Source organism: Balaenoptera ricei, chromosome 1 (assembly GCF_028023285.1).
Source record: "Balaenoptera ricei isolate mBalRic1 chromosome 1, mBalRic1.hap2, whole genome shotgun sequence".
In the NCBI taxonomy this organism is placed as follows: domain Eukaryota; kingdom Metazoa; phylum Chordata; class Mammalia; order Artiodactyla; family Balaenopteridae; genus Balaenoptera; species Balaenoptera ricei.
The window spans coordinates 143,725,558-143,744,121 of NC_082639.1; the positions used below are offsets into that span (position 1 = coordinate 143,725,558).

The window sequence follows — 18,564 nt, forward strand, 5'->3', positions numbered from 1 at the left end:
GTGAAAGTAGCATCGACATGCATACACTACCGAATGTAAAATAGTTGGCTGGTGGGAAGCAGCCGCATAGCACACGGAGACCAGCTCGGTGCTTTGTGCTGACCTAGAGGGGTGGGATAGGGAGGGTGGGAGGGAGGCTCAAGAGGGAGGGGACACGGGGACATGTGTATGCATATGACTGATTCGCTTTGTTGTGCAACAGAAACTAACACGGTATTGTGAAGCAATTATACTCCAATAAAGATCTATTAAAAAAAAGAAAAAAAGGATACCTGTTAGATCATGAAGGTGAGCTGTTGAGTTAGTGGTGAGAGGGAGAGGTCAGAGCTAGAGACAAAAATTTGCTGGTCTCTAGTGGTAGGTGGTACTTAAAGCCAAGGTATGGAGGAGCTCTCCTAGGGAGTGAGAGCAGTAGAGAAGAGGAGAGGTCTCAGGATCAAGAGCAGGGCTTTCTAACATTTAAAAGTTCAGAAGATAAGGAGCCTCCAGCAAAGGAGATTCAGAAGGATTAGCTGAACAGGAGGAAAATTAAGTGAAGCAAGTGTTTCCAGTGGGAGACGGGGGTATTAAGTACATCAAATCCTGCTGAGAGACTGATTTAGATGAAGACACTCTTTCAGGTCTTAGCTTGACTGGCCCTCCTCTAAGAAGTCTGTTCTAACCCCCAGAGTGGGTTCAGGAGCTTGTGATGTGCTCTCATACACCACTGCCTGTCCTCTGCACTGTAATTACCTTCTGCCAGGTCGCTGTCCCTGACTGTACACAGTTCCTTGAGGGCTGGGCTGGTGTCTTACTCATTAATCACACTGAAGTCAATGCCAAGGACTTAGTAGAGTTAAATTAACATTAGTTCACAAAAAAAAAAAACCCATGAATCAATCAAGATGATGTACACCCTCATTCCCCCAGCCGCCACCCCAAATACCTTCACTGTCCAGGGCTCCAAATTTTATTCCCAAGAGCTGAAGTTTCCTATTTTTTTCACCTTGCAGAGGACTGAAGATTTGTGGGCTCCTTTTAAGCATTTCCATTATAGTGGCTGGGGCCCCACCAATGTTCCTCCTCCTTATGACGCTGGGAACCTCTGGGACTCTTTTCACTGGTTGAGCAACCTAGGTACCCTGGGATGGAGCTGCAGAAACATGGAGATGTGGATTTACAAAGTGTCTTCCTTGGTGATAACTTACTGAATTCTAAGAGACAGAAGCGGGGAGGAGGAGGTGAGAGGAAGAGGGAGGAAGGGAGGGAGGTGGGGAGGAAAGGAGGGAGGGAGAAGGAGAGAGACCCAGGACAGGGGTAGTGGCACAGTAAGTATGAAAGAGGTGGCCTTGGGGAAATGAGCTTTTTCTCCTCTGGCATCTCAGAAATGCTTTAGCGTAACCCCCTCTTTTTACAAAAGGGAAGTTGAGGCTGAGAAGTGAATGACTTACTCAAGATTTTGGCATTGGTGGTGTGGCAGAGCTGGCCTAGACTGTGTTCCTTGTGTCTGTCAGTTCAGTGCACTTTTTATAACATGGTGGTAACTTTAGAGACAGGAATAGTTGTCTCCTTTTCCAGGCAAATATCTTCTACTTATTCAATGACACATGGAGCTGCTTTAAAAGACAAGCTTCTTGCTCCACACATGAGAGAAGAAAGGCTGAAATTGCAAAGGATGGGCAGAGAACAGTGACGGGGGTGCCTCTCTGCTGAGGGATAAAGGATGGCAGTTCCTTAGGGGAGGCAGGGAAGGGGGAGCTATCACAGTGCCTGCTGGGAAGAGAGCGCGGAAGGGATAGAAAGGAAAGGCTAGAGGTGTGGAATTCAAACTGAAATTGAATCCCTTGCCTGTTACTTGATGGCTAAGTGGAGACATCTGAAGAGCTCCTACGTGAGAGGGAGGGGAACAAACTAGCTATCTAACTTCTGAGCGTGAATAGAACCATCTCATGATGGAGCAGCTAGGCTGAGCACATCGAGAAGGCGGAAGAAAGGGAGAGAGGCCCCGTTCTCAGCCAGCTAATGAGAGTGGGGTATGAGTCTTGAATCTTCTCCCATTAGGGGAACAAGTGGTCTGCTGAGGAGGGTTCTGGTTCGAGGAGTCAGGTGTGACCGAGTTGGGACGTTCTCCTTCTGGTGACGGCCTCAGTGCTCTCTTGGGTAGCATCTACCCTGTCCTGTGTACCACTGCGGGTGGGAGAGTGGGGTTGTGTTCCGGGCCTTATTGAGATCTGCAAAGCTGGGCGATCCTGGGGTTCAGCAGTGGGCTTGGTCCTCAGTCCCGTGAGCTGAGCGTTCCTGGGTTGCTGGAGTCTGGAGGCTTTGCCAGACTCTGTCTCACCTAGATCTTTCTAACAGTGCTAATTTCCAAACCCAATCATTTCCACAAAGAGCCTGGCAGCCTCACCTCCCTTCTCAGTGAAGGTTTAATAGCAGAGCGCTGAAACAGGTCTCGTTGCTAAGCCTTCATTATTTCCACAACATATACTACAGGACTCCTACTAATATACCGTGAAGTATTGTCCTAATTAAAACTAAACGACTCATGTCAAATTAAATAAGCGGAGTACATTGCGTTAGCCAGGGCTCTGGCTTGCAATTGCGTGTTTGTTTACTTGTTAATTGGCCAAGTTCAATAATCTACAGCAGCCTTTTCTTCTCATCAATACAAATTACTGATGCTTCAGACTTGGTCTGTTGGAGAGCCCTGGCCGGGGAGATGAGATACCTGACAATCTGTCCCACTATGTCATCTTGTAAAGCTGTTGAACTGAGGTTCTCCTGGAGCAAAGGGAGCACGATATTCACCAGCCTCCCACTTCTTGAGGTTGCTGCAAAGCTACTGTAAAGTGGAGACATCTGAAGAGCTCCTACGTGTGCTGCCCTTTGGAAGATCTTTGATCCAGCAGAGCTTCGAAGGTTAGTGTACCCAGAAACAGCCTCATGGGTCAGACATTTTTCCAATTCACAGATGAGAAAACTGTGGCTCAGAGAGATTGGGTATCTTGCCCAAGTTCACACAGCTAGTACTTCCCTGTGGTTTTGGTGTCCCTCCTCAAAGCACACACCCACCACCATGGCATCCGTCACAAGGTATGTCTACCGCCATTTTCCTACCTGCCTCTGGTACCAGCTCTGAGCTCTTGAGCACCTAGTGGCTTCATGGTGGGCAGATGTAGTTCATGTCATTAAATGATGGCCCTACGTGTAGATGGTCACCATGGGAGCCCATTGCTGTGAGAGCATATCCCTTGCCTGTCACTTGATGACTAAATTTCTACAATTTGGCATTTATTCTTTTGGTTTAAGGCTCATATTTTGTGTAAAAATGCTGAATACTGGTGGGCAGTGCATTTGCCAGGTGTTATCATTTTCACCTACTTGCGAATGAGTATACCAGGTTAGCACTTTCTCCAGAGATGCAGCCTTCTCTCACAGGGGAGGGAACTATGACTCAGAGAAGTCCCGCAGCTCCTAGGTGGCAACTCTTAGGTGGCAGCTCCTAGGTGGCAGAGCAGGGCTAGAACACACATCCTTTACATTCCAGCCAGGTCTTTTCCCCTTTGTGTGATGCACAGAGGGATGGCTTTGACTGGGCAGGTGAAGGAGGGCACCTGTCTTCCTGGGAGCCTGGGGTCAGGAGGATTGTAGGAAGCTCCTCGGGCAAGAACTCCCAGCCAATAGAGGAGGGGTCCCAGGGGAAGGGGCCTCGGGCTATTCTCTCTGCACAGCGCACAGGGCAGGCCCTGGGATTCCCTCCCTCACACCAAAGTGGGTTATTGTCAGAGCGAATACCCTAACCTCCTCCTGCCACTGGTGTTCAGAAAATAACCCAGGCTGTCACTAAACAGTTAGCATAATTTAGAACCAGCACGAAAAGGAGTGAAAGAAAAGGGGAGCAAGGGAGAGAGTTTACCCAGGCGGAAGACAGCACAGCTTCCAGATGGCTCTCCCTGAAGCTGTGCTGGCATCCAGGTCTGCCTGGAGCCCCAGGTTGCAGCCAGTGTTTTGGTAGCTGAGGAGACCCACGTGTGTGAGCTGGCCCTGACCTGACCACACAATGGTCAATGTGCCCTGCTCTGCACAGACCATTCGGGGAGATGTTAGCTACAATCCAGTGCACTTTGCACAAATGCAGAAAGATGTGTATGGGATCCTAGAACGTTCGTTGCTATAGCAACATCTGCCTTTATTATCACCTAAATCCATTCTCAGTATAAATATAGTAACTATTTAACTTCCCCACCCCCCGTCCACTTGGTAGAATTTTTTTAAATTGTGACAACCAAAAAAAAAAAAAAAAAGAGAAGAAAAGAAAACTCCAATAAACTGCAGTATCAGGGGTGTATGTGTAGAAGTGAATTTTGGAGGTGGTGAAAGTATGAGGACATTTGTGGTTGGGGCAAATTTTCACAGGTTGCAAGTTAGTGGAGAGACTAATCCTTATAACCAATTCAGGAAGGTGAATACCTAGAAGTAATGGGACAAATTTCCATTTGGAAAGTTGAAGAGGAATGAAGCGGTAGAGGTGCAGAAGAGGGGAATATTGTAGTGAAAAGGATGCTGATTTGTAGTCAGACAGACATGGACTCAAATCTTGACATCACTGCTTATCACCTAAGTAACACTGGGCTACTTGATCCCCTGAGCCTCAGTTTCCTCATCTGTAAAATGGGAAAACCATAACCTGCAGCATGTTTCAGCAACTTGATCTCCTTGGGCCAGAACTTGACATCGGTTCACCAGCAGACATTTATTTCCTATGCACCAGCTCAGTCCTCTGCAGGGGAAGGTGAAAAGGGGCAGGCCCAGCAGGGGTTGGGGAGAGTGAGCATTGTGCCAGTTTTGGAGACCATCTGTGAAGTGAATGACGGTCCAAGGTGGAAGGGGAAATGGCATGGCAAGTACCGTGAGTACCCTTAGGATAAAACATTCTCCTTCCATCATATAATAAAGGTGACCTTAAAAATAAAGGGTAGAGGAGTTTGGGGAGGAAGGAAAGTCTAACACCTGAGCTACACGTGGATATGCCATTATTTATTTATTGAACCATTTCTCCTTTGTGAGACATTTGGTTTGTTTCAAGGTCCTTCTACTATATGACACTGCATGGACATTATTGCATATAAATACCGGTCTGCATCTAGGATTATTTCCTTAGGATAAATTCCCAGGAGTAGAATTACTGGATCAGCAAAGGGAGGATTTTTAGGGCTCTTGACATATATTACTAACCACCTCCTAGAAAATTTGTACCAGATTATACTCTCATTAGCAGTGTATAAGATTGCTCACGTTCCCACGTGTCTGACAACATGGGGCATTTTAACTTAAAAAGAATTCTTGGTTCTCTTCTTACTTTTTCTTTGCTCTTTTTCTAGGTTATTCTTAGAAATAATTTTTTCCAGCTTTATTGAGATATTATTGACATATAACATCTGTAAGTTAAAGGTATACAATATGTTGATTTAATACACTTATATATTGTGAAATGATTACCACAGTAGTGTTAGTTAACACCTCTAACATCTCACATAATTATCAGTTCTTTTTTTGTGGTGAGAACATTTAAGATCTGTTCTTTAATCACAATGCTGTGCATTAAGACCCCCAGAATTTACTTCTTATAACTGGAAGCTCATGTTCTTTGACCAACATCTCCCCATTTCCCCCACACTCTAGACCCTGGCCACAACCACTCTACTCTCTGTTTCTATAAGTTCAGCTTTTTAGGTTCCACATGTAAATTGGTATCATACAGTATTTGTCTTTGTCTTTCTGCCTATTTCACTTAGAATAATGCCGTCAAGATTCATCCATGTTGCTGCAGATGGCAGAATTTCCTTTGTTCTCATGTCTAAATAATATCCCATTGTGTGTATGAGTGTGTGTGCGTATGTGTGTGTGTATCTAAACTTTATCTATTCATCTGTAGGTGAACACATAGGTTGTTTCCATATTTGGGCTGTTATGAATAGTGCTGCAATGAACATGGGAGTACAGATATACCTTCGAGATCCTGAATTCATTTCTTTTGGATATATACCCAGAAATGGGATTACTGGATCATATGGTAGTTCTTTTTTTAATATTTTGAGGAACCTCCAGACTGTTTTCCATAGTGGCTGCACCAATTTACATTCTTACCCACAGTGTACAAGGTTTCCCTTTTCTCCACATCCTTGTCAGCACTTATCTCTTGTCTTTTTGATGATAGCCATTCTAACAGGTGTGAGGTGATAGCTCATTGTGGTTTTGATTGGCATTTTCCTGATGATTAGTGATGTTGAGCATCTTTTCATGTACGTGTTGGCCTTTTTGTGTCTTCTTTGGAAAAAGTCTCTATCCAGGTCCTCTGCCCATTTTTAAAATAGGATTGTTTGGTCTTTTGCTATTGAGTATGATTTTCTTATATATTTTGGATATTAACCTTTATCAGGTTAATTTGCAAATATTTTTCTCCCATTCTGTAGGTTGCCTTTTAATTTTATTGATTGTTTCTTCTGCAGTGCAGAAGCTTTTTAGTTTGATGTAGTCCCACATATTTATTTTGGATTTTGTTGCTTGTGCTTTTGGTGTTATATCCAAAAATTGTTGCCAAGACCAATATTAAAGAGGTTTCGCCCTGTGTATTCTTTTAGGAGTTTCACATTTTCAGGTCTTATGTTTAAGTCTTTAATTCATTTGAGTTAATTTTTGTGAATAGTGTAACATAGGGGTCCAATTTCATTCTTCTACAAGTGATTATTCAATTTTCCCAGCACCATTTATTGAAGAGACTATCCTTTCCCCATTGAGTATTTTTAGCTCCCTTGTCAAATATTGGTTGACCATATACGTGAGGGTTTATTTCTGGGCTCTCAGTTCTGTTCCATTTGTCTATGTGTCTTTTTTTATGCCAATATCATACTATTTTGATTACTAAACAGTTGTAATATAGTTTGAAATCAGGAAGCATGATGCCTCCTACTTTGTTCTTTCTCAGACTTGTGTTGGCTATTCAAGGTCTTCTGTGGTTCCAGACAAATTTTATGATCGTTTTTTCTATTTCTGTGAAAAATTCCATTGGAATTTTGATAGAGATGGCACTGAATCTATAGATGGCTTTGGGTAGACTGGACATTTTAACTCTACTAATTTTTCCAACCCACGAACACGGGATATCTTTCTATTTAATTGTGTCTTCTTCAATTTCTTTCACAGAAGTCTTACAGGTTTTAGTGTACAGATCTTTCACCTCCTTGGTTAAATTTATTTCTAAGTATTTTGTTGTTTTTGAGGCTATTGCAAATGGGATTGTCTTCTTTATTTCTTTTTCAGATATTTTGTTGTTAGTGTATAGAAACACAACTGATTCTTAGAAAGTAACTTTTAATGGGCTAAATTAAAGAGTCGGTTTTCTCTTCAAAAAGTAAGATGGGAAATGTCACTTTGCTTTAGAAACATGACAATCAATTTTTTTCTTTTACCCATTCTCCTCAGTCAGAAGTAGAAAACTTTTAGGTTGCTAATAAAGAACAAGAAACCCCTTCTTTTTAATGGATATTGCAAATAGCAGATGGTCATATGAGATTTTCCTGAGCCTCTCCTTAGCAACGGCCCCCAATATGTCTCTGCAAGAGTCTCAAAATCTTACTTTGGAGAACTTGTCTTCAAGCTTGAACACGCCTCCTAAAATGAATTTTAAACAAGGGTTCTTGATAGAGATTTAAGTAAAGTCATGAGTTAGTTCTTTCTGTTTGTCCTTCCAGTTGTTTGGATAAATTAATTATTGAATGCCAGCTAAGTGTCTTGCATTGTACAAGATGCTGTGAAGTACGGGCAAGCTTCCTTATTCATGGATTCCATATTTATGACTTTGCTTACTTGCTAAAATTTATTGTAATCGTAATCAGTGGCTCTTTTATGGTTATTTGTGGACATATGTAGTACAGGGAATATTTGAGTTGCTCAAAATTCACATTCTCAGCTGAGGCAGAACAAGGTGTTGCTCTATTTTATCTCTCATACTCTAAATAAGCGTCCTTTGTGCAATGCATTTAATGCCATGTTTTTGCATTTTTCTTGGTGATTTCCCTATTTAAAATAGCCCCCAAGGGTAGTGCTGAAGTGCTGTCTAGTGTTCCAAAGCACAAGAAAGCTTTGATGTGCATTAGGGAAAATATATGTGTGTTAGGTAAGCTTTATTCAGTCATGAGATATAGTGTTATTGGCTGAGTTCAGTGAATCAACAACATACATTAAATAAGGTGTCTTTAAACAGAAACACACATAAAACAAGCTTACGTACGGATTGGTTGATGAAAATGTTGTGACCAGGGTCTCACAGAAATCTAACCCTGTATTTTCCCTAGGAACAGTGCTTCATTATTCGCTAATTCAGTGTTTACAGCAACTATGCGGAACATAGCCAGCAGGCATAACCAGAATTGACTGTATGTCAAAGGGTGACAGTTTGCCTTGGGAGATGAGAGGAACACACACAAAACAGATAATGAACAACGTAAACAGTACAAGTGGTATAAATACCAAAGAATCAAAAAAATCAGGGCAAGCTAGAGGAAGGCTTTGTGAAAGTGGTGGTCGTAAGTCTGGGCTCTGCAGAATAAAGAGGGTATATGTAGACCCAGGAAGCTAAAAGTAGGAGTGAGGAGTAGTCTTGTTTGGGGAGGAGAGGCTGAAAGCCAACTTGTTTGAATTTCAGGGTAATACTGAATCTGAGGCGTATGAGAAATAAGAGTAGAAAAGTAGTGCGGAGGGTCCTGAATATTCGTCTGAGAGAATCTGAGTTTGTTCTTTAGACCAGTTGTTTGAAAAAGAAATGAAATAACTTTACTGAAGTATAATTTGCATAAAGTAAAATGCACCCATTTAAACTGTGTAGTCTGATGAACTTTGACAAATGTAAACACCACCACAATCAAGGTATAAAACATTACTACAACCCTGAAATGTTCCCTCATATTCCTTTGCAATCAACACTCCTGTCATTCATAATACGAGGCAAAAGATCTGGCATAAATTTCCTCTTACAGAATTTTATATAAATGAAATAGTAAGTGTTCTTATGAGACTGGCTTCTTTTGCTCAGTATAATGTTTTTGAGGTTTATCCACTTTGTATATAGCATATAGTTTCTTAAAAAATGCTGAACAATATTCCATTTTATGGATATACCAAAATGTGCTTATCCATTTGCCTCTTGTTACAACATTTAGCTTGTTTCCAGTTTTGAGCTATTATAAATAAAATTGCTATGTCCATTTATGTACAACTCTTTTTGTGGAAATATGTTCTCATTTTTCTTGGATAAATATCTAAGAGTAATACTGCTGGGTCATAAGATAAGTGTATGTTTAACTTTTTAAGAAACTGCCAAACTATTTCCAAAGTGGTTGAAACATTCTATATAACCCTAGCCATGTATGAGAATTTCTGTTGCTACATATCCTAACAACTAATATAGTTGGTCTAGTATAGTCAGTCTTTAAAATTTTTGCCATTCTAATGGATGTGTAGCGGTATCTCATTGTAGTTTTAAATTAAATTTTCTTTAAGATAAATGCTGTTAAATATATTTTCATGTATTTGAGATTTTATATCTTATTTTGTGAAGTATCTGTTCAAATATATTGCCATTTAAAATATTGGTTATTTGTCAGAAGACATTATTGGCCGGAAGACGTTCCTGAAATATTCTGTATGTTGGCCCTTTGTCACACATATGTATTATGAATTTTTTTCTTGTGTGGCTTTTCATTTTTATGATGGTGTCTTTCGAAGAGCAGAAGTTTTGATTTTTGATGAAGGTCAGTTTATTTTATTTATTTTTTTAATGGTTCATGCTTTTTTGTTTCCTCTCTAAGAAATCTTTGCCTATCCCAAGGTCACAAAAATTCTCTCCTCTATCTTTTCCTCTAGAAGTTTCATAGTTTTAGCTCTTACATTTAAGTGTATGATCCAAATCAAGTTAGTTTTTAGTATATATGACGTGAGGGAAGGGTTGAGTTTCATTCTTTTCTGTATGGATATCCAGCTGTTTCAGTAGCACTTGTTGAAACAACTCTCTTTTCCCCACTGTATTCCCTTGACACCTCTGTCAATAGTGATAACTGACCCATGTAAGTATGGATCTATTTCTGGACCCTCAATTCCCTTCTGTTGGTTTATATGATTATCCTTATTCCCAAACCACAGTCTTGATTACTGTAGCTTTACAGTGAGTCTTGAAATCCCTTACTTTAAGTTTTCCAACCTAATTCTTTTTCCAAATTGTTTTGGATATTTTAAGTTCTCTGAAGTTACATATCAATTTTAAAGTCAACTTGTCAAGTTCTGCAAGAGAGCCTGCTGGCATTTTCATCAGAATCCCAATCTGGATCTACATATCAATTTAAGGAGAATTAACATCTTAAAAATAGTCAGTATTTTTAAGATGTTAATTCCAATCTATGAATATCGGGTATCTTTCCAATTATTTAGGTCTACTTTAATTTACTCAAAACTGTTTTGTATTCCCCACACTCTCTGGCTCTTTGCTCGGTTGCAGTGTTTCGTGTTTTCGCCTTCTCTGCCTTTTCTCATCCTTTCTCGCTCTCTGCTCTGCGGTGTGACGAGGCTGAATCCTCTCCGCACCCAGCCCTCGCCTTTCTTCTTCTGCCCGCGCTGTTGTTCTGTTTCTCTCCTTCGGCCGCTGCCACCACTGCTGCACAGCTGGTGTCGGTGCCGCGCTTTTCCCCCAACGTCATCCCCGCAGCCTATGGCCCAGGCCGCCTTGGGTATTTCTGCTCAAGGTAACCACATCCCCTCTTTTAAAATTCCGCCTAAAAAGAGAAGACGCTTTACCCGACTCTTTGGGCCGTTATCTCACGGCGAACTTTCTGACCAAGTATACAACTACTCAGAGGGCCTAGGAGAAGTGCTGTATAGAGAGCAGTTCGACTTCAATGCTGAGCCACCTTGGGAATCTAGATGATGATAGGGGGGTTCCATCTCCTAACTTGTCCATTTTGTTGCATATTCTAAGGACCCAGATGTAAGGCTTGGTGGCCCGTCTCTTGTTTTTCCTGGTTTATGACTTTCGGCTTTGTGGAATACGGCTGAGTTGAAAGGATTTATTGACGATGCAAGCTACTCCGTTGGCCTGTTGGATGAAGGAACAAACCTTGGAAATGTTGTTGATAACTATGTTTATGAACATACCCTGACAGGGAAAAATGCATTTTTTGTGGGAGATTTTGGAAAGATTGTGAAGAAACACAGTCAGTGGCAGAACATAGTGGCTCAGATAAAGCCATTCTACACGGTAAAGTGCAACTCCACTCCAGCTGTACTTGAGATTTTGGCAGCTCTTGGAACTGGATTTGCTTGTTCCAGTAAAACTGAAATGGCTTTAGTGCAAGAATTGGGTGTATCTCCAGAAAACATCATTTACATAAGTCCTTGCAAGCAAGTGTCTCAGATAAAGTATGCAGCAAAAGTTGGAGTGAATATCATGACATGTGACAATGAAGTCGAATTGAAGAAAATTGCACGTAATCAACCAAGTGCCAAGGTCTTACTACATATCACAACAGAAGATAATATTGGAGGTGAAGAGGGTAACATAAAGTTTGGCACTACCCTGAAGAACTGTAGGCATCTTTTGGAATGTGCTAAGGAACTTGATGTCCAAATTATTGGGGTTAAATTTCATGTTTCAAGTGCTTGCAAAGAGTCTCAAGTATATGTACATGCTCTATCTGATGCTCGATGTGTATTTGACATGGCTGGAGAATTTGGCTTCACAATGAATATGTTAGACATTGGTGGAGGCTTCACAGGAACCGAATTTCGATGGCAAGAGGTTAATCATGTTATCAGCCCTTTGTTGGATCTCTACTTTCCTGAAGGATCTGACGTTAAGATAATTTCTGAACCCGGAAGCTACTATGTGTCTTCTGCATTTACACTTGCAGTTAATATCATTGCAAAGAAAGTTGTTGAAAATAAGTTTTCCTCTGGAGTAGGAAAAACTGGAAGTGATGAACCAACCTTCATGTATTATATGAATGATGGTGTTTATGGTTGTTTTGGAAGTAAACTGTCTGAGGACTTAAATACCATTCCAGAGGTTCACAAGAAATACAAGGAAGATGAGCCTCTGTTTACAAGCAGCCTTTGGGGTCCGTCCTGTGATGAGCTTGATCAAATTGTGGAAAACTGTCTTCTTCCTGAGCTGAATGTGGGAGATTGGCTTATCTTTGATAACATGGGAGCAGATTCTTTCCACGAACCATCTGCTTTTAATGATTTTCAGAGGCCAGCTATTTATTATATGATGTCATACGGTGATTGGTATGAGATGCAAGATTCTGGAATTACTTCAGACACAATGATGAAGAACTTCTTCTTTGTGCCTTCTTGCATTCAATTGAGCCAAGAAGACAACTTTTTCACTGAAGCTTAAGAAGGCATTAATGCTTTTTTAGATCTGAAGTTGAAGGTTAAGCTTGTCTGGTCTACATTCCAGTGTGGAAAAAATTTGAACAATCTTATTCAGTTAATTCTCTTGGAAACAAAAACTACTAGTAATAGCTATTTGGGACCAGACAAAATTAGCTCTCATCTATAATTCACTGGGGGTAATTGAGATGAAGATAATGTAATCCACATTTAAACTTACCAGTTTGCCCTACCCCTTAAGCGTTTAAAATAAAATATGCAACAAAATGGATGACTTAGTGGGGATGGAAGCTCATTAATTGGATTCCTCATTAAAACATTTACATACAAGTACACAGTTTTTATACTAAGGATTCGCGTTAAAAAGTCTTGTAAAGTTAATGTCTTTCACCCAGATATATCAAATATCAGTGGAAGACCAGTGTGACTTCATTAGATATGTTTAGTGTATTTAGAATGTGTAAATTTGTGCTTTGAACTGTAGTTTAATAAATGTAAAATTGCATCATAGTATTTGTTGTATTTGACCTAATGTAACCCTTGTATGATTGCAATAAAATTTTGTGTAGATTTTGCTGTTTTTTCAGGCTAAAACTTTGGGAAAGGGGCTAGCTAGCAAAGGTAGTTTCGAAAGAGATGTGTATATGGACTGTTTAGAAGGTTATTTTCCTTTATAGCCCATTTAAGTTTAGTTTGGCTCAGTACATTTTTCAGTTATTTAATTAGTAATTTAAGTAAAATGTTTCGTAAATCATTGTGAAGTTGAGATTCATTATGGAGAGTTGATGTGCAGTAAGCATGATGTTTAACAATTTTAACACCAAAAATGTTAATCCTGCATAAACCAATTGTAATAATTAATAGCTGTTTCTGTACAGATAGAATGCATAGAGTACCTTAGTAAATCTTTGAATCACATATCTTTTGGCTGAAATGGAAGATTCTCTTAAGTACCTTGAATAAACTTCGGGGGAGGGAAATAAAATTGCAGAAAACTCTGCAGCTCACTAAATCTTAAAGAAGGGCTACATCTATGTCCAGAAACCTGATGCTCCTTTGCACGGAATATTATTTAAATTGAAAATTGTGAGATGGGGTGTGGTGAAGCACACCTATTTTCAATTTCTCAATTGCAGTGATTTCAAACTTAGGGTTTGTTTTGTTTTAGCTATTCACTTAGCTTCTTGTTATTTCCTATTTGTTCAGCTTAGTGTAGTTTTAATTCTTTTCATACTAAAATTTTATGGTGATTGGGGGAAGTGAGTCAGAGTCACTAACCTGACAGTTGTTGCCAGGAATTTGTGTTGTTCACTGCTAGTATATTAGTTATCCTAGATCTCAGAATCACCATAGTAATAAACAACAGGGGTCATTTTTTCCTAACTTACTCTATGTTCAGTTGTGGAATTTCTGTCTACCAAGAGGAAATGTGACTTCACTTTGGTGCCAATGGACAGAAAATTCTACCTGTGCTAATAGGAGAAGTTCAGAATGCACTTAATAGCTGGTTCTTACACCTTGATTTCAAGGTGGAAGGAAATTGGCCATGAATCTCTATTAAATTTTAATCTCTTAAACCAGTAGGTGCTTAATATTTTTGATTTGATTAATTCCCATTTGAATTTTGTGGGTTCTATTAATTTAAAAAGAAAAAGGACCCCAATCTGTTGTTCTAATTACCCTTGGACTTTTCCAAGGTGTAATGTGGGGTTTTATGCAAAATTCCAAGCTACCATGCAACTTTTTTTAATTGTAATAAGGAGGAGGAATTGTTCCTAACCTTCTTTACTTGTTGTGCTTTTTGGTCCAGAAATGCCAAATCTTTTAAGAGATGGTACAACTTTGAGTCATTGGCCTGACTATACAACTTTGAGCCTCATGGCGTGTCGATTTTGCCTTATGTATAGGAGAGCTATTCTGTGTATAACTACTCAGAGTTGCAAGTAAGATATGTAAATTACACAGTAACTTTAAGAAATATCTGCATTGCATTTGAAGACTGTTTGCCATAAATCTGAAGTTTGAACTTATGTATTTCAATTTGGTGTGCTTAAAATACTGAATTAATGTATCAATCTTTTTTTTAAAAAAAACAATATTGTAATCTCAGTTCAGAATTTAACTGAAACTATAAAACCCAAATGATTTCTATTTAGTAAATTGTACTGTAAAGGTAACTTGTGTGTGATTCTGAATACACAGATAAAATGTTTTTATTCCTCCTTAAAAAAAAAAGTTTTGTATTTTTCAGTGTACAGGTTTTGCACATATTTTGTTTAAATTCTCCCTGAATATTTCATGCTAATTGATGCTACTGCTAGTGATCTTTTAAAACAATCATTTTTTCATTGATTTTTCTCAATTTTATCCATTTTCTATGCCATTGGCTTCTGCTTTTATTTTTATTATTTCCCTTTTTTCCTTCTTAGTTTAGTTTTAATTTGCTCTTTTTCTAGCTCCTTAAGGTGAAAGTTTAGATAATTTATTTTATACCTTTCTTCTTCTCTAATATGTGTTTAAAACTATGCATTTCCCAATTAGCACTGTTTTAGTTGCATGCCGTATATTTATATATGTGTTTGCATTGTCATTCATTTCAAGATATTTAAAAAATTGTTATGATTTTTATTTGATCCATGGACTATTTTCAAGCATTTTGTTTGATTTTAATACATTTTGAGATTTACTAATTAATTTTTTTTATTGTTGATTTATTCATTTTTTTGTGGTCAGAGAACATTATAAGTTCTCTGAGTACATGCTACTGAGTGGAGTGGAATGTTCTGTAAATGTCAGTTATTTCAAGTTTGTTTAAGTGTTGGTCAAGTCCTCTGTTATTTTTATTGAATTTTTTTTAGTCTACTTACTTTGTCAATTAAGACAAATTAAGAAGTTTGTCAAATTTCTTAATTTCTCAGATTAAGACAATTGAGAAACATATGTTGAAATTTCTACCTATAATTATGTGTTCATTTTTTCCTTTCAGTTCGTGTTCTGCTTCCTGTATTGTAAAACTCTGCTTTTAGGAATTGGGGCTATTATGTTTTCTTGAGAAAGTGACACTTTTATCATTATGAAATGTGGCTCTTTATCCTTCGCTATATTCCTTGTGATATTGACATAGGCATGCCAGTTTTCTTTTTGTTAGTATTTGCATCATATATCTTTTTAACATCATTTTAGTTTTAACTTATCTTTGATTGTATATTTAATGTTGCTTTCTTCTAGATGGTGTATGCTCTTTGATTATGCTTTTTTTTTTCCTAGAAACTCTTATTTTTTAATTTTTTAAAATTATTTATTTTATTTTATTTTTGGCTGCATTGGGTCTTCGTTGCTTTGGGCAGGATTTCTTTAGTTGCAGCAAGCAGGGGCTACTCTTCGTTGCGGTATGTGGGCTTCTCATTGCAGCGGCTTCCCTTGTTGCAGAGCACGGGCTCTAGGTGCATGGGCTTCAGTAGTTGTGGCATGCGGACTCAGTAGTTGTGGCGCACAGACTTAGTTGCTCCATGGCATGTGGAATCTTCCTGGACCAGGGCTCGAACCTGTGTGCCCTGCAGATGTATTCTCAACCACAGCATCACCAGGGAAGTCCTGGGTTATGCTTTTTTATTCAGTCTGACAATCTCTGCCTTTTAATTGGACAATTTAGATCACTTGCATTTAATGTAATTATTTATATAGTTGGGTTTAAATCTACGTTTTGTTCTTTGTTTTCTCTTTATATTTTCTTTACTCTGTTCTTTTTTCATATTTTCCTCTTTCTCTACCTTTTTCTAATTGAATATTTTGTGGTATTCTCTTTTCTCCCCACTATTGGCTTACTAGCTATACCTCTTGTGTGGATGTATATGTGTGTGTGGGTGTTTGCTCTAGGGTTTACAGTATGCATCTTTAACTTAACATAGTCTGCCTTTAAATAATATTATACTTCTTCATATATAAAACAAGAACTTTAGAGTAATATACTTCTGTGTTTCCCTTCCTGTCCTCCATGTTACTGTTGTCATATATTTACTTCAACATATATTATAAACTCCACAATATATTCTTGTTAGTTTTTAAAATAGTTATCTTAAAAATATGTGGAAAATGATTTTTACATTTTATCCTCATACTTATTATTTTCAACTTTCTTCATTCCTTTGGGTTGCTTAAAGTTTCTATCTGGTATTATTTTCCTTCTTCCTGAATAATTGGATTTACATTTCTTGGACTAAAGATCTCTGGCAACAAATTTTCTCAGCCTTTGTCTGAAAAATACTTACTTTCACTTCATTTTAAAATTTCATTTTGATATTTTCACTGGATTTAAAATTCTAGGCTGGCACTTTTAAAATGTCATTTTAGAGCAGAAGCAAGAAAAACTACAATCCTGCAGCCTGTGGAACAAAAACCACATTTACAGAAAGATAGACAAGATGAAAAGGCAGAGGGCTATATACCAGATGAAGGAACAAGAAAAGAACCCCAGAAAAACAACTAAATGAAGTGGAGATAGGCAACCTTCCAGAAAAAGAATTCAGAATAATGATAGTGAAGATGATCCAGGACCTCGGAATAAGAATGGAGGAAAAGATTGAGAAGATGCAAGAAATGATTAACAAAGACCTAGAAGAATTAAAGAACAAATAAACAGAGATGAACAATACAATAACTGAAATGAAAACTACACTAGAAGGAATCAATAGCAGAATAACTGAGGCAGAAGAACGGATAAGTGACCTGGAAGACAGAATGGTGGAATTCACTGCTGCAGAACAGACTAAATAAAAAAGAATGAAAAGAAATGAAGACAGCCTAAGAGACCTCTGAGACAACATTGGCATTATAGGGGTCCCAGAAGGAGAAGAGAGAGAGAAAGGACCCGAGAAAATATTTGAAGAGATTATAGTCGAAAACTTCTCTAACATGGGAAAGGAAATGGCCACCCAAGTCCAGGAAGCGCAGAGTCCCATACAGGATAAACCCAAGAAGAAACACGCCGAGACACATAGTAATCAAATTGGCAAAAATTAAGACAAAGAAAAATTATTGAAAGCAGCAAGGGAAAAACGACAAATAACATACAAGGGAACTCCCATCAGGTTAACAGCTGATTTCTCAGCAGAAACTCTACAAGCCAGAAGGGAGTGGCATGATATACTTAAAGTGATGAAAGGGAAGAACCTACAACCAAGATTACTCTACCCCGCAAAGATCTCATTTAGATTTGATGGAGAAATCAAAAGCTTTACAGACAAGCAAAAGCTAAGAGAATTCAGCACCACCAAACCAGTTCTACAACAAATGCTAAAGGAACTTCTCTAAGTGGGAAACACAAGAGAAGAAAAGGACCTACAAAAACAAACCCAAAACAATTAAGAAAATGGTCATAGAAACATACATATCGATAATTACCTTAAATGTGAATGGATTAAATGCTCCAACCAAAAGACACAGGCCTGCTGAATGGATACAAAAACAAAACTCATCTATATGCTGTCTACAAGAGACCCACTTCAGACCTAGGGACATACACAGACTGAAAGTGAGGGGATGGAAAAAGATATCCCATGCAAATGGAAATCAAAAGAAAGCTGGAGTAGCTATACTCATATCAGATAAAATAGGCTTTAAAATAAAGAATGTTACAAGAGACAAGGAAGGAGACTACATAAGGATCAAGGGATCAATCCAAGAAGAAGATATAACAATTATAAATATATATGCAGCCAACATAGGAGCACCTCAATACACAAGGCAACTGCTAACAGCTATAAAAGAGGAAATCGACAGTAACACAATAATAGTGGGGGACTTTAACACCTCACTTACACCAATGGACAGATCATCCAAAATGAAAATAAATAAGGAAACAGAAGCTTTAAATGACACAATAGACCAGATAGATTTAATTGATATTTATAGGACATTCCATCCAAAAACAGCAGATTACACTTTCTTCTCAAGTGCGCACAGAACATTCTCCAGGATAGATCACATCTTGGGTCACAAATCAAGCCTCAGTAAATTTAAGAAAATTGAAATCATATCAAACATCTTTTCTGACCACAACGCTATGAGATTAGAAAGGAACTACAGGGGAAAAAACATGAAAAGCACAAACACATGGAGGCTAAACAATACGTTACTAAATAA

At 38.6% G+C, this 18,564-nt stretch overlaps 1 protein-coding gene across 1 annotated transcript in view; it reads left to right on the forward strand.

Annotated features, from left to right (window-relative positions):
* Nucleotides 1–12,428, forward strand: part of LOC132370622 (antizyme inhibitor 1-like) — an 83,676-nt gene extending 71,248 nt beyond the window's left edge. Inside the window, exons 3-4 of the mRNA XM_059931024.1 lie at nt 10,529–10,772; nt 11,059–12,428. Coding sequence (XP_059787007.1) covers nt 10,529–10,772; nt 11,059–12,427 — 1,613 coding nt within the window. The 3' untranslated portion in view covers nt 12,428. The remainder of the gene's footprint in view (nt 1–10,528; nt 10,773–11,058) is intronic.
* Nucleotides 12,429–18,564: the final 6,136 nt, after the last annotated feature.